This window comes from Bubalus kerabau, chromosome 6 (assembly GCF_029407905.1).
Source record: "Bubalus kerabau isolate K-KA32 ecotype Philippines breed swamp buffalo chromosome 6, PCC_UOA_SB_1v2, whole genome shotgun sequence".
Classification (NCBI taxonomy): domain Eukaryota; kingdom Metazoa; phylum Chordata; class Mammalia; order Artiodactyla; family Bovidae; genus Bubalus; species Bubalus kerabau.
In genome coordinates this window covers 77,503,626-77,530,067 of record NC_073629.1, presented here as the reverse complement: position 1 = coordinate 77,530,067, position 26,442 = coordinate 77,503,626, and the positions used below count along the sequence as shown (strand labels likewise).

General features: G+C 43.2%; 1 protein-coding gene across 2 annotated transcripts in view; it reads right to left on the bottom strand.

Annotated features, from left to right (window-relative positions):
* Positions 1-26,442, bottom strand: part of WLS (Wnt ligand secretion mediator) — a 116,657-nt gene that overhangs the window by 43,116 nt on the left and 47,099 nt on the right. For both annotated transcript variants that reach the window (XM_055585509.1, XM_055585508.1), the window contains exon 3: positions 1,236-1,360. In XM_055585509.1, coding sequence (XP_055441484.1) covers positions 1,236-1,360 — 125 coding nt within the window. The remainder of the gene's footprint in view (positions 1-1,235; positions 1,361-26,442) is intronic.

Genomic DNA, 26,442 nt, shown 5'->3' with positions numbered 1-26,442 from the left:
ATTTTGCTCCAAATCCAGGCCTTTAACCAATGGTAATGAACCTGCACAGCCCCATTTTAGTCCTCTTCAGGGCAGGATGGGGGCATGGTTCTCAGAGGTTTCAACCTGTCATCCTTACCATTCCACAGGAAAACCCAACTTTGCAGTTGTAAGCAAAAGTGAAGAACTAAATCGATCAACAGAGCAAGTACTACAAAGTAGCCAAATTCTTCAGCAGCAACTGATCTGAAGATGTCAAGTGATAAACGACATAATCAGGAATGTGCTTCAGTGCAGTTTGGCCTCTCCTCCATTTCATGCAAAGAAAATAAGATTATTTCTGTCCATGAAGGGACATCAGAGGTCACCTAGCTGGTGGTGCTCCCTGTCAACACTCTTGAGGAATGTGAGTAACCATGAGTAACAGTAACTACATTTCAGAAACTCCATTTCAACTTCAGAGACTTTGGCAGGTGGGGGAGGGTGCATGGGACAGAATCTTGGGGAGGCATGTTTGAGGGCAGCACTTGGCACTGGAAAAGGGCACCCAGTAATTCTGATTTGGTCCTTATACAGTCAAATCCCACTGGCCTCTGAGGGCCACTGAGTCCATCCCTGTATTTTAATTCCTCAAGATTCTGAGGCCTTTGTCCAAGAGAAAGTGTCTCCCTACACTCATTGAGTGTAGGGAGGATAGGGACATTCTTCCCTCTGGGTGGTTAAACAAATCTTCCTGGAAGAACCAAGAAAGGTGAGTCCTACAGATGTGCAAAAAGACTGAGGTCACAAAGGAAACTAGATTCCTCCCTCAGGCCCTTCTTTTTGTCTATGATGTTTGTTCCCTGGGATTGTTAGTCTTCACACCTGCACACTGATTTTGGCAACAGAGATGCCTAAGAAACAGAGAGCAGACCCACGCATTGATCCAATATGAACAGATTTACCCACCTAAAATTAACTAAGCAACATTCTTCAAACACTTTTAGCTAATTAACAAAAGAACAAAGAGCTTATTTTTATGAAGGTATTTTAGAGGAACAACTAAATCACTTCAAACAAACATTCCTCCTTCTGTTCTTTGATCCTTTGCAGGAACGTGAAATATCTAAATTGCCCTCTTCTAGGACAAAGGATGGTGACTACTAATCATTGTGGGTCATGTATGCTTAGGAACAAGGGCTCTGTCTGAGCAAATGTTCCCACATACCTGGAAACCAAATAAAAACCCCATCAACTAGGACATCAAGGTACCCTACCTTGGGGGAGGTGAAGGTACATTTGAGTTTCCGGGGCACTCTCTCATGGGCCATTTCAGTCCACTCAGCAAACATATCATCACGGTAAGCCAGAGAAACATCCATGGAAACTTCTGCATTTTCTCCTGCAAGAGAAAGGATGCACAATCAGAAATGGCTTCTGGAAAGATACTTTGAAAACAGTTTAAAAACTCTTATAGGATCCACCATGGAAACCAACAAGACAAAAGAGATGTATCAGTTCCTGCTGCTGCTGCTAAGTCGCTTCAGTCGTGTCCGACTCTGTGCGACCCCATAGACGGCAGCCCACCAGGCTCCCCCGTTCCTGGGATTCTCCAGGCAAGAATACTGGAGTGGGTTGCCATTTCCTTCTCCAATGCATGAAAGTGAAAAGTGAAAGTGAAGTCACTCAGTCATGTCCGACTCTTAGCGACCCCATGGACTGCAGCCCACCAGGCTCCTCCATCCATGGGATTTTCCAGGCAAGAGTACTGGAGTGGGGTGCCATTGCCTTCTCCAGTATCAGTTCCTATCAAGCACCAAACCTGACTTTCCAAATCTGAAGACTTAAAAGTCACAGGATGAATGTCTGAGCTGGATGCTGGGTCCCCTCCCATCACCAACTGCTCTGCTAAGGAGTCAAAGAGCTCCCACTGAAATTCCTCTAGAGATGGCGGTCTCATTCTCTCTGAGCCAGTTCCAAATGGTCAGGTTCTGACTCAACATGTATCCTCCTTAACTTATACCACTTGTCCTGCTACTACTGCTAAGTCACTTCAGTTGTGTCCGACTGTGTGCAACCCCATAGACAGCAGCCCACCAGGCTCTCCTGTCCCTGGGATTCTCCAGGCAAGAACACTAGAGTGGGTTGCCATTTCCTTCTCCAATGCATGAAAGTGAGAAGTGAAAGTGAAGTCTCTCAGTTGTGTCCGACTCTTAGTGACCCCATGGACTGCAGCCTACCAGGCTCCTCCACCACTGGTCCTACATCCCCCCATATGAGTCCCATGGCACATGAGGTCATTTTTCCACAAAAGTGCCTTAGCACTTGAAACCTACAACTCATCTGTTCTCTCCTCTCTGATCAAAATGACCAAGATTTTTCGCCACCTCTCAGATAAATGACAAGTACCTTGGGTGCTTTCTTCAGGAACACTCTAGTCTGAAAGATCCTTTCTAAAATTCCCCCAAGAAGTTCTCAAATGCAGGCTCTCCTGCTTCTCTAAGACTCAAAACTCTTCAGAGTGTGGACAAAGTTAATTTAAGATGTGAAGGATTTCTCTAAATTTAAGACTTATATATAGACAAGAATATTAAAATAAGTTCATAATTATACAAATGAACATTCACACATATACTTCTGTATCAATAAGGACCATGAATGGGTTTAACTCATCACAGAACTCATTAAAGAGATTAGTTTGATAAAAATTACATCTATCCATTTGGTCTGTTTTATACTCTGTTGAGCAAGTTTCAGAATAGAGGAGTCTTAATGGGGTAAAAAAGCACAACTACATTTCTCAAATGACCATGGTGAGCCAGCTCCCACTGGGGTTATGAGACTGGGCTCAGTTCTGGGTCCTGGAACCTCAACTCCAGGTCACAAGGGAAACAGGTAAGAATAGCTGCTGTCTAGAAAATTGGGGCTTTACTATCCACTGACCCAGTGTGGCTTGAAGACAATTTGACAGTGCAGTAAATTCCTAGTTCCCTGAGGAAATCTAGGAAGAGAAAGGAATAATGCAGGAAAGAAGAGATCTGAGGCCATTCTGATATAGACAAAACTCTCGATGAACATCAGTGCCCACTCTTTTATTAGTACCATTTAAATCTTCAATCTCTAGTAATGAACTATTGGAGAGAAAAAGTTAAAAAAAAAATCCCACTTAAAATGATATCAAAAAGAGTAAAAAAACCTAGGAATAAACTTAACCAAGAAATAAAATAAAATACCTATACTCTGCAAACTATGAAATACTGATGCAAGAAACTAAAGATGATACAATGAAATGGAGAGATCTCCCATGCTCTTGTAATGGAATAATTAACACTGTTAAAATGGCCATGCTACCCAAAGCTATCTACAGATGGAATGCAGTACCTACGAAAATACCCATGCCCTTTTTCACAGAACTAAAACAAATAATCCTAAAATTTATATGGGACCACTGAAGACCCCTAACTGCCAAAGCAATCTTGAGAAAAAATAAAGCTGGAGGTATCACCTTCCCAGATTTCAGACTATACCACAAAGCTACAGTAATCAAAAGTGTGGTATTGACACAAAATAGACACGATCAACAGAGCAGAATAGTGAACCCAGAAATAAACCCATGCACCTATGGTCAATTAATCTATGACAAAGGAAGCAAGAATATACAATGTAGAAAAGATAGTCTCTTCAATAAGCAGTGCTGGAGAAACTTGGACAGCTACATGTAAAAGAATGAGATTACAACATTCCCTCAAACTATATACAAAAATAAACTCAAAATGTATTAAAGACCTAAATGTAGGACATGACACTATAAAGAAGAGAATATAAGCAGGCTGCTCTTTGACTTAAATCACAGCAGTATTTTTTTTGGATTGGTCTCCTAAGGCAAAAACATAAAAGCAAAAGTAAACAAACTGAAACCTAATTAAACTTTAAAGCTTTTGCATAGCAAAGGAAAGCAATAATAAAACAAGAAGACAACCTATGGAACGGAGAAAATATTTACAAATGATGCAACCAACAAGGGGTTAATAGTCAAACTATAAAAACAGGTCCTACAACTCAACATTTAAAAAAAACAAATAACCCAGTCAAAAAATGGGCAGAAGACCTGAAGATATTTTTCCTAAGATATTCAGATGGCACATGAAAAGATGCTCAACATTGCTAATTATTAGAGAAACACAAGTCAAAGCACAATGAAGTATTACCTACACCTGTCAGAATGGCTAGCACCAAAAAGTCTACAGATAACAAGTGGTGGTGAGGATGTAGAGAAAAATGAACCCTGTACTCTGTTGTTGGGAATGTAAATTGGTGTAGCCTCCATGGAAAAGAACATGGAGATTCTTCCAAAAACTAAAAACAGAACCGTATGACCCAGCAATTCCACTCCTGGGTATATATCCAGAAAAACCAAAAACACTGATTCAAAAAGATGCATATACTCTAATGTTCATAGCAGCAATAGTTTCAACACAAGATATAGAAGCAACCCAAGTGTCCGTCAACAAATGAGCGGATAAAGAAGATGTGGTAGAAGAAGGAGATTCAAGAAGGAGGGGACATATGTATACCTATGGCTGATTCATGTTGAGGCTTGACAGAAAACAACAAAATTCTGTAAAGCAATTATCCTTCAACTAAAAAATAAATAAGTAAATAAATAAGATGTGGTACAAATTACACACACACAGTGGAATACAGTCATAAAAAAGAATGAAATTCTGCCATTTGCAGCAATGTGGATGGACCTAGAGAATATTATGCTTAGTGAAATAAGTCAGGGAAAGACATATACTGTATGTTATTACTATATGTGGAATCTAAAATAATACAAACAAATGTATATGGCAAAACAGAAGTAAATATTAAAAAAAAAAACAAAAAACTAGTGGTTACCTGTAGGGAGAGGAAACGGAGAGGGGCGTGTCAGGGGTATGATATTAAGAGATACAAACTACTATGTATAAAACAAACAACAAGGACATATTGCATAGCACAGAGGACTGTAGCCATTTTCTTATAATAACTGTTCATAGAGTATAACATGTAAAAAAGAAAACCTGAATCTCTATGCTATATGGGGCTTCCCTGGTGGCTCAGATGGTAAAACGTCTGCCTGCAATGCGGGAGACCCAGGTTCGATTCCTGGGTCGGGAAGATCCCCTGGAGAAGGAAATGGCAATCCACTCCAACACTCTTCCCTGGAAAATCCCATGGACGGAGGAGCCTGATAGGCTACAGTCCATGGGGTCACAAAGAGTCGGACACGACTAAGCAACTTCACTTCACTTCACTATGCTACATATCTGAAACTAATATAATACTGTAAATCAACTATACTTCAATGAAAAAATAATGAACGATAATAAATCCTCAGTCAAATATGGTGAATTGGCCACCTGTGTTTTCTCATCTCACTCCTGAAACTCCACAAAAAAAAACAAAACAAAACAAAACAAAAAACAGGAAAGGAAAATAAAAGCCATTAAATCACGAGGGGGGAAAATGGTAGTGACATGAGCAGATCAGAGATTGCAACAATTTTTTTGAAGATGAAAAACAGATGAAGTAGGATTTTCTGGAAGCCACAAAGATGGGCACAGCTGAAACTCCACAGAAGGGATATTTTGGAAAAGCGAGCCAATGTGTCCAATAGACCCCCGAGCCACTCAGAACTGGAAAGTACCAGGTATTGCATAAGACAGGAAAGGCAAGACGCTGACAACAGAGAAGTGGGGTCAAAGTCTATACACAGAATCACTGGAACCCCAGTTCTCATCCATCTTCTCAGCTCCACACAGTCCAGGAGGAGACTCTGGACTTGAGGACACCAGGCTGTGCAGAGACCCAGGGCTGAGAATGCAGAATAATAAAAGTCTGTATAAGAAACTGTGGGATGCCTGGCTTGGAAGAAGCAATAATCAGAGTTTGTATATCCTCTTGGTTAGGAGCCAAAATGACTACAACTGCTCCTTGCTTGGCAGCCTCAGTGGTCCAAAGAAAGAACTGGCCAGAGCTTCCATGTGTGAGTTGAGTATTAGGTACCACTTTACCTCCTTTTCACTTCTAACCCTGGGATTAGGAATTGGGACTGTCAACTCTGTTGAAAAGGCATTTCCACAGAACTCAATAGTATAAATATGGACAGTAAAAAGGAAGTTATCAGTTCTTATGTTGAGCTCCTTGGAGGGCCAGGGTTCAGGGAAGCACTGGCCTTAGATACAACACGGCAGGAGCGGTCCTGAATCTCGGCCCCAGACTTTTAAAGGGTCCTTCTCCAGGGACTTCAGTGCTGGCACAGTGGTTAAGAACCTGCCTTGCAATGAAGGGGGACGTGGGTTTGATCCCTTGTCAGGGAACTAAGATTCCATGTGCTGCAGGACAACTGAGCCCACAGACAGCAACTAGAGAGTTACATGGCACAACTAGAGAAGCCTGCAAACGGCAACTATTAAACCCATGCACTGCAACAAAAGAAGTCCACACGCTGCAGTCAAGAGCATGCATACCACACTGAAGGCCCAGCGCAACAAAAAGTAAATAAATGAATGAAAGTCTCTCAGTCGTGTCTGACTCTTTGCGACTCCATGGACTGTAGCCCATCAGGCTCCTCTGTCTACGCGGATTCTCGAGGCAAGAATACTGAAGTGGGTTGCCATGCCCTCCTCCCGCATTGCAGGCAGATTCTTTACCATCTGAGCCACCAGGGAAGCCCAGTGTAAATAAATAAATATATATATAATTAAAAAATAAATAAAGGGTCCCACTCTGTCTGCCCTTTCCCAGCTGTTCACTTCTTCTTCAGATGAGACGACCCTGAAGTGAAAGGGACATGCTCACCAAGAGCCTAACCTCTCCACCAATTTATAGAACATGGCCCAGGAATTCAGGAATCCAGAATACATACTCAGACAGCTCTGAGTCTATTTCCACATCCTGGGGAGGAGGACAACTTCCCCAGATCTGGTCTCCCAAAGGGAACTCCACAACCACTTGTGTACCTTTGGGCTCACAAGTGATCAAAGGGCTGCTGTTTTTGAGGACATGGACAGAGATTGAGCTTGGAGGGTGGGGTGTCCACATATGAACATATTCTTTGTGTGGGAGTCAGGGATGGGAAGAAAGGACACTGAGAAGCCCATACTCCCTGGTCCGTCCCATTTTTGACACAGAATTCCAAGGAGTCTAAGAATCCTAAATTTAAACTCAGACTTCCAGTTCATCATGAAGGTAGATTAGTTACATTTGGGTGATAGGACTTATTTGGCTCAACAATTTGTTGCTGTGATTTATTACTTTAAAATTTGTAGACATATGGCAACCATGCCTTCATAGGTACTCTTGCCCTGGGCCCCACAAATGTTAGGGGTGGACCTTACAGAGCAGGTGCCTCAGGGAGAGAAAGGGCCAGACACACTTGCCTCCTGGCCTTCTTCCTATTTTAAGAGTTATTGCTACCTGTTGGGAATCTCCAAACTGTTTTAAAATATGCTGTTAAAAACAAAAATTTTAAAGACTGTTTTCATGTACAATTACTCCCTATTAGGCCCTCATGACTTCCGTGCTTTCATTTAAATGACTTCACTAAACAACTCTATAAAGTGGGCATGGGTATTTCCTTTTGATTAGTAAGTAAACCAAGGCCCTCAGATATGGAGTGACTTGCCTGAAGTTATATTGTTGTTGGTAATATGAGAAAGAGAACTATTTTGAAGCTTTCTTAAAAGACAACCATCTTTTTTGTATTGCTTAAAGAAAACTGGGTAACTTGTGATGAAAGAAGGCCGTCAAATGAGTCACAAAATATGAACAGGTACATCTTTAATAAAAACAAGGCTCCATGAGAACACTGTACTCTTTTATCCTCACACCCATTCTATGAGGAAGAAGTCAGCTAGAAAAATTGCCCAAGAATAGCAAGTGGTAGAGCTGGGCCTTACATCTCAGTCTGGTTCCCCTAGACCCAACCATGCTCTACTATCTTTGTTGGCAGAAACAGAATTCAAAAGAAACATAATAGTTGAATCAAGCACATTGCATGCAGAGGCCACTTAACTCGGACCAAACACAACTTTCTAGGGGAGAGAAACATGCAGTGCTCCCAGGAGACCATTAGGAACATGGCTGCAATTCTCTAATCTGAGCACTGAGGAGAGGAGCTGCCAGAACCTACAGAGCACCACTTCAGAAAACTGACTGGATAAGTGTAAAGGGACCCATCCTGCCTGGAGCTGGAAGCCCAGGGACGCCTGTGTTCCGATCATGGATCTGGCCCTAACTTGGTGTGTGATCAGGGATGGGAGAGTCCTATGTATGCGGGCTGCTGCTACTAAGTTGCTTCAGTCGTGTCTGCTTTCAACTCCAACCCTCAAGAGACAGCATAGGTTATCTTTCCAGACCTGCTGCTTCAAGAGAAGCCAGATTCAGATGGTTATGCTGCTGCTGCTGCTGCTGCTAAATCTCTTCAGTCGTGTCCGACTCCATGCGACCCCATAGATGGCAGCCCACCAGGCTAGTCTGTCCCTGGGATTCTCCAGGCAAGAATACTGGAGTGGGCTGCCATTTCTTTCTCCTCAGATGGTTATATATCTCTCAATTTTTGAATGTTAATAACCAACTCACTAAAAACAAAACGAAGGGACTTCCCTGCCAGTCTGGCAGTTAAGCATTTGCCTTGTCTTGCAGGGGATGCAGTTTTAATCCCTAGTTAGGAACTAAGATCCCACATGCAGGGAAGCAACTAAGGCTGCTAGCTGTAACTAGAGATCCTGCACGGCCTGGAGCCCATGTTCTACAACTAGAGAGTCCGCGCACCACAACAAAAGATCCTGCGTGACGCAACGAAGACCCCACGTGCCACATCGAAGACTCAATGCCTCCAAACAAAAAATAATAAATATCTTAAAAACAAAAAAACACCAAAAGGAAACAAAATCTCTCCACAGGTCAGCTAAGAAAACATCATTCTTTGGGGTGAAGGGAGACACTTTTCATACTGCCCCACACCACTATTCTTTTCTTCCCATTTTACCACCAAGTGAAGTTCTTCCTAAACTTTTCTATTTTGTTCATGACATTTACCACAGGCTCTGCCTAATCCTCATGGATCACCTCCCTACTTTCTGTGCTGTCTGGGGCAGATGTTATCATTTCTGTTCATAAGGCAGAGAAGCCAAGACTCAGCTTCCCCTAGAAACATCAGACAAGCTTCTAGAGCTTCATGGCCTGTGGTTCTTATACAGGGAGAATGGTCAGTTCAAGTGACCTGCTAGCCCCCCTCACAGGACTCTGTGATCTCCCCCCACCCATGGACACTCATAGTTTCTTCACCCTGTTGGAATAGGACTTGCCTCCTAGGATGCTGGGGCTTCCCAGGTAGTGCTAGTAGTAAAGAACCCACTGGCCAACACGGGAGACACAAGAGACATGGGTTCCATCCCTAGCTTGGGAAGATCCCTTGGAGGAGGGCACAGCAATTCTTTCCAGCATTCTTGCCTGAAGAATCCCACGGACAAAGCAGCCTGGATGGCTACACTCCATAGAGTCGCACAGAGTCGGACATGACTGAAGTGACTGAGCACACTCCTAGGACTTTGTGATCTTTAAATCAGTTACTACACAAAAAATTCTTAGATCAGTGTTGAAAGCATGATGGGTTTAGCTATTGTTTTTATCATTTCATAAGGGATATGAAAGTAAGTCTCGTATCTACTTTAATTCAAAATAGTTACCGGGTTTCAGACACATGAACCTCCCACTATGAACCCATATCCAAACCTGGAGCACAAAACTCAGACACAGGAAAACACTGGGCAGAGGACCCAGCAAAGCTGTGAACTCAGCCACGAGAACCACTTTCTCTTCTGTCTCCAATGGATCGGAAACAAAGCTCAGCTTTAATGACTATGTTGCAGGTAATAAAACACGTGTCTCATGACTCCTACGGTACTGTTTGGGCAATACTCCCCTCCCCCACCTCCACAGAGAGAATGAAAGTGAAGCATTCAATTTGAACTCCTTGGGAGAATGGCAGGAAGGCCAAGACTACCTCTGGCTCCCAGAAAACCTTCTCTATAAGACAAGAATGCTGGTTACACCAGTTCTATGGGGTGAAGCTGTAAAGTATCCGCATAGGGCATTTATAAATTTGAGATGCATGACTTTCCACACCTAAATGAGACCAGCAGCTTTTTGTCCTGCGGGCTGTCTGAGCCTCACATTTCTCAAATGACTTTGGAGATACATTTTGTTTGCACGGAAAATCCATTCTCAATACTGGGAAGGGAGGTGTGGAAAGGCACAGCTGGGATTTCCACCCTGTTACGGAAGCAGTGCTCTGACATGAGGAACCTGCACTGCAGGGTTCTGTGGGAGCAGACCCAGACCGAGTACCCTCACAGGCAGAAAGATCTGTGCCTTCCCACACTGGGATACACAGACCAGGCATATCCTTAAGAAGCATTTATCTCTGCATGAGTTAAACCATCCTGCCCTTCATGGGAAAGTGTTTGCCAATCAGTTTTGTGAAGACAAGTGGAAAGCCAGAAAGGTGAGCAACTCCTCAGCATAAGCCAAAAATGATGGGGGAGGGGGACAAAGAGCTAGGAAACAGCGTGAGCACCCCAAGAAACCTAGGGCAGCTGCTTAATGTCAGAAGGCCCCTGGGAGGAGGCGCTGAAGTTAGGAAAGATGAACCTTCTTCGAGGAATTCATCAGAACGCTTCTTACCTTACACTTGTGGAAATAGGCATTTGCCAGTCAGGATATTACAAAGAGTGTGGGGGCCAAACAGATCCACTTTTCAATTTTATCTTTATGTCTTCTTAGCTAAATGACTTTTGATTAAGTGTTTCTACCTCTGCAATATAGAAACAGTGGGACCTACTTCCCAAGGCTGTTGACAGAGTCACTTGGCATATAAACACTTAAAAATCCTATTTCTTTTCTATCCAGTCCCATAATGATTAGGTGATATTACTGATCAGTTTGGGGGAAGGCAAGTTACATTAAGAGAAAATAAAGAATTATTTTATGGTTGTCAAAAGCTTTTCAGTACCCTGAGAAACCTTGATTTCCCTGGACCCTTGCCCTGGGAAAAAATTAGAGATTTCAAAATGCTCACACACATTCCCACATTACATAGGGGAGCTGCCAGTCACCAGGTTTGTTTGGGTAACCTCAGAAGGAGGCCGTGCAGACCAGCCTCCTCCCAGCCTCCTGCAGACATATAATCTGGGGTTATTTATGCCAGCGTTCTTTCCCTGATCAAAAACTCCCTGACCTGGCTTGTATTTTCTTGACGCTTTCAATTAAGGAAATAACAAAACCAACCCTGTCCTATATCCATGGTTAGGTCTGGCAAAAATGGACTCAGCTAATTATAAATTTGGTCCTGGCTGTTTTTTTAAGATGCCCTACAGGCCTGGGTGTGAGGTAGTTATAAAATGAATGAGTACAATTATTTCACAAACCAGACTAACAGTTGAGTTCACCTGTCTCACTTTTACCCCATAGCATCAAGCATTTGCATTGTGGAGAAATATTTCTCACATGTAAAACATTTTTCTAAGCATTGTCAGAATGATCCCTTGCTATATTCTGAAGCAGTATCTCCTAACTGAAGTAACTTGTCTATGAAAATATGACTAGGACATTGTGGAATGTTCCTCACATCAGGCCCTTTGCAAAGTGACATCTTTTCAGTTATAAAATATCCACTTAGCCTTACTGCATCCTACTGAACTGCTTAAAGGATATACATTTCGAAAAGTAGCTGGGGCATCAAATGTTTTGTAAACAAATGAATTGGTAGGACAACAGAATATAGAAAAACCACATCCTGGTGTTCACTGAGTTATAGAGTAGTTCTTTTCCCTTCCTTATTTTATTTAAGCTTCTTGGCTGCATAGCATACAAGATCTTAGTTCCCCAACCAGGGAATGAACCCAAGCCGCCTGCAGTGGAGACGTGGAGTCTTAACCACCGACCACCAGGGAAATCCCACTCCTTCCCCTTCCAACTCAGCACACTCATTCTGAGGGGTCTCATCTCTTCCTGGAGCATCAGTCACCTCTCAAGTTCAGATTTCCCTCCTGAGTTTCAAATCTGCCTGCCCACTTTCCACTGGATGGATGGCTCTATTTCCACGGTTCACAAAAGAAAGCCAAACCACCAAATTCAGTCCATTCTCTGAGCTCATCAAGTCTTATAGATTTATCTCCCTCTCTGTCCTCACCACCACTCTCCACTTGTTCAAAGTGAAAGTGTTAGTCACTCGGTCATGTCCGACTCTTTGCAACCTATGGACTGTAGCCTGCCAGACTCCTCTGTCCATGGAATTCTCCAGGCAAGAATACTGGAATGGGTAGCCATTCCCTTCTCCAGGGGATCTTCCAGACCCAGGGATCAAAGCTGGGTATCTCACACTGCAGGCAAATTCTTTACCATTTGAACCACCAGGGAAGCCCTTATTCAAGGCTACCATCATCTCAGGTCTAGATGACTCACTCAAACACATGCCCCTTGTATGTTTTTCATAGATGACTTCTAAAATACTTTCAATGCCTTTACATTGCCCTCAGTCTAGTCTTGAAATTCCTTAAAGGCATACAAGACTAAGACCTGGCTCCTGGTTAGCATCAGGATCTCATCTCACAACCCCTTTCCTATCCCTGCCCGCTACACTGGTCACCTTAGCCTGCCATCCCACTTCCAGCCTTGAAGATGGGTAAGAGTTCAGGCTCCAGAGAGAGGCAGCCTGGGATCAAGGACCACCTTCGCCACTTGGTGCCTGTGCAATGGTTGGCAAGTCACTGAACTTCTCTACAAAGCGGGGGATGACAGTGTGTCCATCTCCTATGGTTGTGAGGATTAAATGTGCTAGTCACTGGCATACAGTAAGTACTCAGCAAATGCTGACTGCTTTTTTAAGGCTTCCCTGATATTTTGGAAGGACTGATGCTAAAGCTGAAACTCCAATACTTTTGGCCACCTCATGTGAAGAGTTGACTCATTGGAAAAGACTCTGATGCTGGGAGGGATTGGGGGCAGGAGGAGAAGGGGACGACAGAGAATGAGGTGGCTGGATGGCATCACCGACTTGATGAACATGAGTTTGAGTGAACTCTGGGAGTTGGTGATGGACAGGGAGGCTTGGCGTGCTGCAATTCATGGGGTCACAAAGAGTCGGACACGACTGAGCGACTGAACTGAACTGATAACTCAGTTGGTAAAGAATCCGCCTGCAATGCAGGAGACCCTGGCTCAATTTCTGGGTCGGGAAGATCCCCTGGAGAAGGGATAGGCTACCCATTCCAGTATTCTTGGGCTTCCCTTGTGGCTCAGCTGGTAAAGAATCCGCCTGCGACATGGGAGACCTGGGCTCGATCCCTGGGTTGGGAAAATCCTCTGGGAAAGGGAAAGGCTACCCACTCCAGTATTCTGGCCTGGAGAATTCCATGGACTGTATAGTCCATGAGTTTGCAAAGAGTCAGACACAACTGAGAAACTTTTACTCTTCAGTTGCACTAAAAGTTATCTACACTTACTACACTTGGGGCCCCCGCTAGCACACTGGGTTTTTACTAGGAGCCTTCTTTGAGAGGGTATAGTACAAAAGAGCTTTTCCTCTGGGCTGCAGACAGTACTCTGAAGATAGTGCTTGGCATCCCCCCTCATGCCAGAATAACACTTGCTCATCTTCTAAAATTCTATAGACTCATTCCCACCTTCCCTCGCCCACTGAAACAGAGGGAGGGCTTCTCCTCTTGCTCCTGCAGCACCCTGTGTGTCGCTGTAACACGTATCCTACTGCAGCTCAGCTACTGACTACTTCCCTGTATCGCCTTCCCTGCCCACCTCCCACTTTGAGAGGTTCTGAGAGCCAAGGAGGCCTCTGTCTTGTTCATAGCTACATCACTCATGTCTTTACAAATCATCATTAAATACCTGCCAAATTAATGAGTGAATACAATTCTTTCTCCAAATAGCCTTAAATTCCAACATTCTCTCTGTCACTCCATCATTTCTATACCACTTGTGTGTAGTCTACAGTCTGCTACTTTGGGGGCATTCACTTTATTTCCCCTACAACCTGCTTCCTTTCTCCCACCCCCACACATATGTGTACACACACACACACACACACACACACTCAGATAAAAAGGATGTTCTTCAAATTTGGCCAAGGGTACCATCAAGGAGCAATACACCTGCTCTCCAGGACTGGGTGGAAACAGAGTGAGCCGGAGGGGGTCACCATTCCCTTTCTCCTGCTTTATCTGAATTACAATATGGAGCTGCAATAGTGTTCTGCTTGAGAGGGCTAGTAGGGGTGAAGGAGGAGACGACTCCTGAGAGTCTGTCGCACTTGCAAGGAGATCAAACCAGTCAATTCAAATGGAAATCAACCCTGAATACTCATTGGAAGGACTGATGCTGAAGCTCCATTACTTTGACCACCTGATGCAAAGACTCAACTCATTGGAAAACACCCTGATTCTGGGAAAAGATTGAAGGCAAAAAGAAGAAGGTGACAGAGGATGTGATGGTTAGATAGCATCACTGACTCAATGGACATGAATTTGAGCAAACTCTAGGACATAGTGAAGGACAGGGAAGCCTGGCGTGTTGCAGTCCACGGGGTCACAAAGACTCAGACACGACTTAGCAACTGACCAACAACAATCATGCTTGTCCACATCTACAGAGATAAGAGAATAGATTGAACTAGTGGTAAGACTTCAGAGAAGAAAAATCTACAGCAACCATTTGGGTATGACATGTTAGGTCTCTGATAATCTACTCAAGCCTACTTTTCCGGGACATAAAAGTCCATCAGGAACTGAGAAATCATAACAGCTGATGCTGCCACCAAGATGGAATAATATACTTCTGAAACCTCTAATGCTAGTTGGACCATCCAATCCATGTTTTCCTCCATCAAATATATTTAAGCACCTACTAGTAGTCCCTTGGACTGCAAGGAGATCCAACCAGTCCATTCTGAAGGAGATCAGCCCTGGGATTTCTTTGGAAGGAATGATGCTAAAGCTGAAACTCCAGTACTTTGGCCACCTCATGCAAAGAGTTGACTCATTGGAAAAGACTCTGATGCGGGGAGGGATTGGGAGCAGGAGGAGAAGGGGACGACAGAGGATGAGATGGCTGGATGGCATCACTGACTCGATGGACGTGAGTCTGAGTGAACTCCGGGAGTTGGTGATGGACAGGGAGGTCTGGCATGCTGCGATTCATGGGGTCGCAAAGAGTCAGACACAACTGAGTGACTGAACTGAACTGAGTTTCAAGGCAGAGTCATTGCCCTCAATTGTTCATAGTAAGGTAAGGAAGGCAATTGTTTTTCATGACTTAGTTGCTAAGTCATGCCTGACTCTTTGTGACCCCATGGATTATAGCCTGCCAGGTTCCTCTGTCCTAGGGATTTCTCAGACAAGAATACTGGAATGGGTTGCCATTTCCTTCTCCAGGGGATATTCTCAACTCAGGGATCGAACCAGCATTTCCTACATTGGTAGGTGGATTCTTTACTAATTCTTTACTAATGAGCCACCAGGGAAGGAACATTACCCCATGTGGGTAGTGCATTTGAAACAGATATATTCAGTCAGTCCTCTGTATCCACAGATGCAGAACCTGCAGAAATGGAAGGCTGACTGTACTATACCACATAAAGGTGCAGTATATAAAGGATGTGGGCATCCGTGAATTTTGACATTCACAGGGGTCCTGAAACTAATCCCCTAGGGATATCAAGGGACCGCTGTAGTCAGCATAAGCTGTCAAGAGTACTCACTAGGGGGCTGAGAAACACTGCACAGAATATACAGTCTTCTGGAGTATCTCATCTAAAAGTAATGATGTTTAACTGTTGACTCACAGGATGAGTAAGGGTTCACTAGGTAAGGAAGCAGGAGAAGAAATTATAGGCAGAGGGAACCACAGGGCTAAAGAGTCATGGGAGCACAAAATAGCACAGTGCAGTCAGAGAAATCAACTCATTCACTATGGCAGGGAATGGGAGATGGAGTAAAGAAAACAGATAATGTTGGGATGAGGCAGCATCTGCTGAGAAAGAGAAGACATGTGCTCTGAACATTGCAGCATCTTATTTAGAAGGATGTTTAAGCAAAGAGATCTGGCAGCTGTGTGAAAGGCAGACTGGGAATGGGGCGGGGATGGGGGCGGAGGGGGTAGAGAGATCTTGAAAAAATTGAGGCCTGCTGCACTTACACAGCTCTCAGTATGTTTAAGATTATTGACTCTCATAGTCAATGTCACCAGAAGGATCTTCCCTGTTTTCCAAGGAACCTGAACTCAACAATGAACCAATCATTTCCTGACAAAGCTAGAGATATCAGAACCATCCAAGTTGGCAAGTGTTAAAACACCGGAGAGCAAATGTGGCAACAGCTCTTTCCTATTTGACCATAATCAACATAAATGTGGGGTGAAAACAAGCCTGACAGCCAGGGGAGGGAAACGCACAGTGGGCTGCTTTGCTGTCTCCCCAGGACGCCGTCAGAGCACAGAGCGTTTAGAAGAACAGCTGACGTGATGCTTATGAAAATCTACCTGCCCTCCCCCCTCCCCACCAAATGCAATTAGAGAAGAGGGCTCCGTTCACCCTGAATCTAAAAATAGATGATGGCAGAGTTCACAGACTGACAGCTGCATTCTCATACAGTAACTAGGAGAGGAAAGGGATGGCTAATTTAACTTAACAACCCCCAAAACAAACAGTGCGGAAGTAGTCCAGGATAAAGAGAAAACACAAAGGTCAGTTCTTCAAAGGGCTAGAAGAGGAATGGGGTCACTCCATGGTAGTTTATTAGTCCTCCGAAAACCCTGCTTGAAACTGGGGAAGCAGTGTGCCCAGATCTGCCCAGAGTCCTTCAGACAGGAGCTCTGATGGATGAAGATGCAGAAGAAGCTCAAGCAAGATCAGGCAGGAGGGCCAGGACTTGCCCTCTTCTTCCTACATCACCTGGATACCTAAAAGCTAAGAAAGTCACATTTTCTAGATAAGAGCTCTTCCCCACCATCCCTTCCTCCCACTCGATCTTCCTCTAAATCACACTCTGCCTAGCCTGGAGCAGGGAAAAAAAAAAAAAAATTATCCAGGAAATAAACATGGATCATTAAGGGAAAGAAACCAGGTATCTCAGAGGAGTCAACCATTTCAGTTTTCCTCTCCTCGGTTCCAAAATGTTTCAGTTTTATTCTACAGTCTGCCGGCCTAGGGAGAGGATTACGATTGGGCTTCAAAAGAAACAAGGACATGCTTGTGAATGGGAAGCGGACCCTCTCCGAGGCTCTCCCACAGATCTGTGCTGGCTCCCGGGGGGCTGCCAGCCAGCTAAATGTCAGATCTCTACACCCAGCATTCCCGTGCCACACTACCTCCATCCCCCTGGTGACTAAGCTGTTTCAGCAGCTGTGTTATTGCTGGAGTCAGGCCAGTGTTATTCGCACAGAATATTTGTTTCATGTGGCTTAGGTGGGGATGGGGACTTCCCTGGTGGCTCAGACGATAAAGAATCTGCCTGCGATGCAGGAAACCTGGGTTCGATCCCTGGGTTGGGAAGATCCCCTGGAGGAGGGCATGGCAACCCACTCCGGTATTCTTGCCTGGAGAATCCCCATGGACAGAGGAGCCTGGTGGGCTACAGTTCATGGGGTCACAAAGAGTCAGACACAACTGAGCAACCAAGCACACAGGTGGGGACTGGGGTTCTCATTTGCAGATGAGGTCCTCCCCTTGATCATCAGTGAGGGCATTCCCTGAGCTCCAGGAAGCAATGGGACAATGTGGGGGAGCTGCTCAGGCTTCCAGGAGATAGACAGACTCAACACCACAGAGAGGGTAGAGAAGGCATCTATGTCTGTGAGAGTAAAGGATAACCAAAAACCAGAGCTCTGGGTCGTGGCCCAAAGACCTTCACCCACTCCTTCCTCAGTAAGAGCCACTGATGCTCAGAGCAGGTTCCTTCTGCTCTTCCTCCCCAGGCACCTCTCTCAGTCTCTCCTTTGAAAGACTCTTTCCTTTCCGGTAATGTTGGCACTCCCCCTGCCCCACCCCATCTCGGTCAATCTTTCCATGTGTCTATCTCCCCCAAACGCCTCTGAATAGCACTGAGCCTGGGCAGTGTCCTCCTGAGTGCTTGTCCCTCAGCCCCTGGCCCTTCCCTCTCTCACTGGGTGGCTTACCATCATTTACACTCATCTCACTCCTGCAGCAAGTTAGGCCCATTGACTTGTTCATCCCCTCCAACCCCCAACATCTCTATCTAGCCTCTTTCCCAGCATGGTGGGTGCGGCAGGCATTCCTTACCAACTGCTGAACAAGCCAACCCAACTCCCTCCCATTGAGGACTGATGGAACACAGGCCCAGGCATGGCACTTGTTAGCTTTCTTATCTGTGGGCAGGACCACTTTCTACTTCTGGTCCATTCCAGGCTGCATCCTCCTAAGAGCCCCGCTAGCCTGCTGTTCCTCCTAAGTTGTTCTCACCAACAGCAATCAAGTTACATTTTCGGATGGTGAAGAGATCACAGAAATGTGTTTTCTTGTAAAGGAGGGCTTGTATTTTTAAAAGAACAAAGATTCTCTAAAGCTCTCATTTTTGAGTGTCTATTATGTGTAGATATTTTCAGCCGCACCTAGATGCCAGCCAGATATAGAAGATTATCTGTAATCTCAAAATGAGGAAACCGAGGCATGTGGTCTCTGTGTCAGCGTGGGAGGGAGGCAAACTGAACGGGGTTTGCCTGACATCATCACTCCAGGCCTCTCCCATTACGTCATGAGTTAGGAGATGAGACCTGTTTCTTGCTCTGGGAAAGTCACTAATTACCTGTACAATTGGAATAAGTCACTTTACACATTGTATTCTTTCATTAAATACTAAAGTTGAACATAGGATGACTAAGGTCCCTCTAGTTCTAACATCTCTTGAACACAGAAAATGGAAACACCACCAGATGTGTAACTGCCTTGTACCTTTGCAGCGCTGTGTTAAAAACAAAGAACAGTAAAACAATCCCTGCCCTCAGGGCACTTGCAATGGAGCTGGCGTGACCAGGGATAGAAACTTGATGTTGACTAACATCAAGAGTTAAACAGAAACAAATGTAAAAATTCCAGAGTACATGGCAGTCCTGGAGAAAAAACAATGTCATAACTATAAAATGACAAGAGGACATTTCAACAATGGTTTCTTCCCCCCCATAAAAATACCTTTGTGCTGTCGCCAGGACAAGCCAGCTACCTAAAGGGATCCCGTCCGTTTCACCGGAAAGCTTTGTTTCCGACAAGTTTCGTAAAGGAAAAAGTAGGCTAGCAAAAGCTTTTTATTTCCAACCCACCTTTTCCTCATTCCCATGAATGAGGAGGGGATAAGAGTGACAGCAGGCAGCCAGGGAGAAAAATAATATGGCTGGTGGGTCCTGACCTCTTGGATTCCTGCCGACAGACAAGCCCGAGAGGCAACATTTAATTGTGAAAAAACCAGCCTTGCTCGCCTCTTATCTTTTTCCTCTGTGACTTAAAACCCACAATTACTGGCAACCCCTAGATTCCGAGTTACTCAGCTGGTGATGGCAGCGATGGCTGTGTCTGTGGCTGAAAAGCAAAAGGGGAGTTAAATTTTACCTGCCTCGGAAGCCAGCCTTGTGCGAACACAGCCCTAACCCAGCTTTATGACTTCTCCCATTAAAAAGTTCACAGATGCCCTCCTATTGGGAAGACCACCATGTGAGAAGTCCAGATTGGAGGGAAAAAAATCGATTTCCAGCTGCTGTATAATTCAAAGGACAAGCTACAAGTCTCAAATCCTGAATTCCACATTTCATTTCAGTACTAAATATGTGATTTTTCAATTCTTTTTCTTAAGGATCAAACTCCAAATTTATTAGCCCAGTCATCAAGGCAACTCACCAATCAGCCTCTTTCTTTTAGGAGCTTATCTTTTCTCTCCAATATGAAATTCTTTTAACAAGGGCATTTACCATCTTCTGCATACAACATGTCATTTCACAGTATTTCATGGTGGAAAAACAGGGTTCTTAGTCCTGCCTTCCTCAGCTGCAACCCAGATGACTTTGGAGAAGTCACATAACTTCTATAATCTCTATCTGCAGACTTCTAAGAGGTTTTCTCCCACATACCTTTGCTCCCTTCTTGAATTATTACTCTATTCCCAAATATTTTAATTTACATATTCATGTTTACAGTCAAATATAATTAAATCATCCCTTGTGCACATAATCTCCTAAGGGTGCTGAGAATTTCCCACATCTTCTATTTCAGGGTGTTCTCCAGTTGCTTCACTGGTAATCAACATGCAACTGGGCACTCAAGGGGGTCTACCTATACCATGAGGGCAGAACTCTTTCCTTGAGATTCATGAACCTCAGAATCCCACAGGTGACCTTCAGGTCTTCAGTTGAAATATGAATATAAACTATCTCTATGGGGTTTGTGCACATTTTTCTCTCAAGGTCAAGGTTCTTAATCCAAAGTTAAGAACTGCTGTCCTTTAGTGAAAGGCCTGTGGCTAGCATCTGTTCAGGTCCTTGTTTTACACACCGGGTCCCGCTGCTGCCCTTTCTGGGCTACTATGTTCTCTTCAGAACTTACATTTCTTCTCTCTGCTCAAGTCCAGTAACTCACCTTTATTTAACATTTATTCTGTATACTTCCTATGTAAAAACCTCATATGTATTACTGTTTCATCCTTAAAACAATCCTAATAAGCGTGGTACTACTATTATCTCCATTTTATAGATAAAGAAAATGAAGTAGAAGGAAATTCAGAAACTTACTTGCCAAAGGTATCACATAAATCCATTAAGTGACAGGTCCAGTTTTTGGCCCAATACTCTGGCTTCAGAACAAAATAAGGCTGCCCTTGGATTGCCTTCTTGCCAACAGATAGTAGAGAGTCACAGATTCCACCATCTCTCATTAAGACTCCACCCTTCAAGGCTCAATTAAAGAACTGTATTCACAGTGAGTTAATCATTTCCCCCTCCTGTGTTCGTGGAATATTCTGGGCACTTAGCACTGAACACACTAGTGTGATTTTTTTGTTTCTTTCTCTCCTAACTAGACAGTGAGCTCCTAACTAATTCTTTTGAGTACATCTCAAGTATTTACTGTTCTTGGGGCTGTGCTAAGTATGGGGACACAAAGATGAACAAGATACAGTCCCTGCCCTCAAAATTCAGTCTTTCAGGATAGACAGAAGTAAACAAAGAAGGATCATGAGGTTTTTTGAAATTGTATTATGAAAGATAAGGATTTATCTTTATACCTTAATTTCTGAGTTAAAAATGCCAGCACACAGTAAAAGCCCAATAAATGACCACTAAATGAATGCAGGACTTTGGAAAGGGGGCCTCAGAAGCTGGGCTGTTAAATTTAAAAGATCCACCATCCCTTTATGAAAAGCTCTTTGAGGTTATTTATATACTGACTCACCTAAAAACTGCTTCCTGAGTTGGTGTCTATGATACATTTTTTAATGTCAGACTAAAAATACACTTCCAGTACACCAACCCTGTCTGCCTACCCAAGGACTAGAAATGAATACAAGGTAACACGTAACAAAATGAAAGACAAGAAAACTCACTCAACACTAAGTTTACCCACTAACATAAGGGCATCCATCCCCACTTAACAGCATCTTCTAAAATGGTTCACTCTTGAGGGTCTTTGAAGTAACTGAAGGGATACTCATGAGATTTTTATAGTCTAAGAACCTTAAGTGACTCATGGACTTTCAGCAAAAGAGACATAGAGTGGACGGGACCTTAAGGGTCATCTCATATGATTTCCCACTCAGATCAGGAAGCCTCTCCAGGGCACTATCGATGGATCCATGTCATAGACTCAGTGGGATCGAGGCACTCAATTCCCAAGATCACTTATGCTTATAACCCCTCTATTTCTCAGCTAGGAGACTTTGGACAAATCATTTAACTTCTCTCATCCTCAGTTTCCTCTCATTCCATACGGGAGAACTGTTGAGATGATCAGATGAAATAAAAATAAAGTTGTCATACTCAGAGATAATTTGTTTGCAAGTAACTGGATTTTACACACACTAGCTTAAGTAGAAATTAGCAGGAAGGATACAAAGGTATCTTGAGAAGCTCAAGTGCCGACAAGCTTGAGGAACCAGAACCAGGAAGAGAAAACTGTCAGGGAGAGATTCATCACTTGTAGTCGATTGTAATTATACCCCATGGTTCTTCATCTCCACTTTTCTCTTTGTATCCGGTTTTCCCACTCTGCCAACCAACTTTCTCTGCTTCTCCAGGCATGAGACGAATGATGGCTGCCCAGGCAGCCCTCAGGACTTTTCAGTTTAAATGCCAATGAAGGTGAGCCTAGAAATAGTGAACCCCAATTTCTTATAAGACAGAATCTGATTGTTCCCCCTTGGGGCAAGGGCCCATCCTAACCCAATCAGCTATGACTGATGGACTGATTATGTGGCCAGGTGCCCATTCAGAAGGTATGATGGAAGTCCACGCTCTGAGGGAGGAGAAATAGACAAGTTCTGTAAGAAAATGATATGAAGCCAAAGCAAATGGCTGGCAACAGACAACCACCAGCATCTCTAATACAAAAGTACTTTGTAAAGAAATCAACACTAAATGCAAGTTATCACTGTGGTCATCATTATGATTGCCCCCTCAACCAGCTCCTGCTTGATTGCTACCAATGACAGGCCGCTCACTACCTGGAGAGACAGCCTTTTCATTGCTCAACATTTTCATCTATTAAACCTTTTCTACATGGCAGCAATTTTTTAAAAAGACACTAAATTCTTCTATCTTCCCCTAGCCCTTACATTTAAAGAACATATAATCTTGTCTGTTAGGTCAGGCCTGGGCTTTCCCTTGTGGTCATAATATGAATAACCAGTAAGACAGCAAAGATAGATTCAGTGGACAAATATCTTAAGGAACAACCTAAACCAGAACAATTAAAAAACCAGAACCTCCTCTTCCTTCAAAGAATTACTACCTCTCCTACTAATACCATGAGCACTAATTTACTAAAGCAAAAGAAGAACCGGAACCATTTTTAGCATCAGTGTGTAGATAGTACGAAGCTATTGAGAAAAGTGTTTTTTTCCATTGTAGAGTCCCTGGCACTTTAAGTAAAATTCTGCTTTGTATAACAAAGGATTTTCTTTCTCCATCTAACTTTCTTTTGCTTTCAGAAGTATCATTCAGAAAATAATTTTACTTCTTATTTTCTTAGGTCACCCCAAATAAAGGTATGATTTTCCATAAAATAACCTCACATTAGCTATGTGATGACTGACTGGCATTTAAATACTGACAATACCCAAAATTAGAAGAGGAGGTAAAAAAGCACAAAATGTCTTATATATAGTGGGGCGCCATCAAAGAATCTGCTGCTTGTGGTGGCTTTGCTGCTCACATTTTTCATTGATGTTACAGGCTTTTATTTTAGTAACCAGGATATACTTGTTATGGATGCAAAGAGAATCTCCTCATTTATATTCTAAACTCAGAGCAGGAAATGAGACACGTGGGTGATCTGCAGCTGTGGCACTATAAACAGGACCAGCCTACCTCCTAGTCTAGATTCTAGACAGCACTACATTTCCTGAACTTGAACTTGGGAGATTGAAAAAAAGAAAATATACCATTTTAGAATGACCAGAGCATTCTATCCAAGAATCTTAAGAGGCCTCTGTCTGATAGAAGCCTCACTGATCTGTATATTTAGTCTACACAGTTGATATACAACCAGGAGATCCTGCTCTGTCTCCAGCCAGCTGTGCTACAGTGGGCAAGTACTGTAAGGTTCCCGCATCTCATAAATTAGTCCTTTAACATTTGGGGGCTCATTTGAAAATCTGACAAAAGCCTCAAAACCTCTTATTCCCAAAACGCACATAAGTAAACAGGACTAAAATTTCACACAGTATCAGGGGCTCATATGGTCCTTGAAGTCTACCCATAGAGTCCTGTTTAAATTATTAGACCAATAGCATTCTAACCGTTCTTCCAGTGCTCAAAGTCTGCAATCACACAGTGGATGTTTAGTAACAATTACTACAAATTATTCAACACCATGGATGAGTGTTTTGCTAAGACTAGAGACCAATCCAACACAATCTACTTTCTAATGCTAAATTGACCAATAAGTCAATGGATGACTAGAAGAAAGTGGGAGGGATCTCATATAACAAACTATATGTATGCTCAGTCGTGTCGGACCCTTTGCAACCCCATGGACCATAGACCGCCAGGCTCCTCTGTTCATGAGATTATCAAGGCAAAAATACTGGAGTGGGTTGCCATTTCCTCTTTCAGTGGGTCTTCCCAACCCAGGAATTGAACCCGCGTCTCCTATGTCTCCAGCATCAGCAGACGGATTCTTTACCACTGAGCCACCTGGGAAGCCATAGCAAACTAGCAACATTAAAAAAATAAATAAAGTCTTGGGAAGGTTTTGAAAGAGTCCAACTCTGTTTCTTGATTGGATTTTTTCACTTGGAAATATGTAACACAAAACCATTAAGCCAGAAAGTATAGAGATCCAGACAGCTTTATAGGGATGCTGTCCAAGTCATGGGCTTACACATATCACACCCCAATAAGACAAAGGCAAAGGTTCTCACCCTCCTGCCAATATAAACATGTTCACAATGGTTAATTTCAATTGTTCCTGAAGATTCCCTCAAAGGGAAAGATAATCCATGAATGAACATAAACAAACATGATGTCTTTAATATTCACTATCCTGGGTTATAATCAACAAAATACGGTCCTCTCCTGTGATTTTAGTTTCCTTCTATTTTAAGTCAGGTAAGTTACGTAAGATGGAGTTATTATACTTGTAAATTCTAGGTTCTAGCCTTGGTTTGAAGAGGAAACACAACTCTTTAAGAAAGAGGACTGGCCACGTAAATTCATCTTGAATATTGACAATCTCTCTAGCTTTATTCACCACCTCAAACCCCACTCCATTTAAGGCTGCTGCATCTTTCTGGTGTGTTTTGAGCTTTCTCAGCTTATCTTCTTTTGAGGGGGTAGGGAGAGAGAATGGGAAAATTTTGAAGTTTTTATTTCTTCCCCCATTGATGCTGGGGTAGGTAAAGAAATTTACAAAGGAACTTTAAAACTCTTGGTGTCACTAGCCTGTAATAAAAACTATCCACTCAGAAATGCTTCTTTATGAGACTGTAACTTAGTCATAAACCAAAGAAGTCTCTTTTAGGGAAGGTGGGGGAATGGGAGTGGGAGGGTAGAATTAGATTTCTTCTCAGTGACTTGCTTCAACATAGTTTGTTAAAGAGGATTAGCTGATGAAGCATGGAATTCCTGTTGTGTGGACACCATATTACCAATGGTCTGCTCCATCACACCAGTTACAGTTTTATGGTGTAGAGAGTCCTCTGCTCCATTAAGCTCTCTTAGTAGACTCTTCCCAAGAGGCATCCGAAAATACAGAATTAAGAACCACAGCTCTTGCTGATGGTCAACAATAAGATCACAAAAGGATTCCATCTTTTCCCTTCTATAAATCCGCTCCAATCATTTTAGATAAAGTGACAGTTCATTTTTTACAGTCAGTAGATTATTCCTTTCGGAGAAGGCAATGGCACCCCACTCCAGTACTCTTGCCTAGAAAATCCCATGGACAGGAGCCTGGTAGGCTGCAGTCCATGGGGTCGCTAGAGTCGGACACGACTGAGCGACTTCACTTTCACTTTTCACTTTCATGCACTGGAGAAGGAAATGGCAACCCACTCCAGTGTTCTTGCCTAGAGAATCCCAGGGACGGGGAAGCCTGGTGGGCTGCCATCTATGGGGTCGCACAGAGTCGGAACAACGGAAGCGACTTAGCAGCAGCAGCAGCAGCAGCAGCAGCAGTAGATTGTTCCTTTATTCTAATTATCTTCATCTGGTGTCTACCTAACATTCTATAACAGCTACACAAATGAAAGAGTACAATCATTTCATAAAAAGTTAGGCAATTTTCTCCCAGGACACTCAGACATCTACCTTGAAAAATGATTGGGTAATAATGTTGTTCTATATTTTTACTAGAAATATTTCAAAGAAATATTTTCAGTTTGAGAAAAGAAAAATCACTTGTTAGAGAAATAATTTGATCATTTCATGTAGTCTTTTGCAAAAGTGAAACAAGTTAAGACTTAGTGCTCAGTTGCAGAGTACAGCATAGGGCTCAAGGCAAGACATAATGACTTCATTACCTAAGAACAGAATACCCTGGCTTTCCCCATTTATCAGTACTTCTTCAGACTAAGAGTTTTTTAGACATCTGAAAATCCTAGATTTACTGCTAAAGATAGATCAATCCATCCTGATGCTTCCTGCCAATGAATTTCAGTGCTTCTATTTCAAGAGAAAATTTGAAAGCTGGGTAGACACATGTTGAAAAAATAA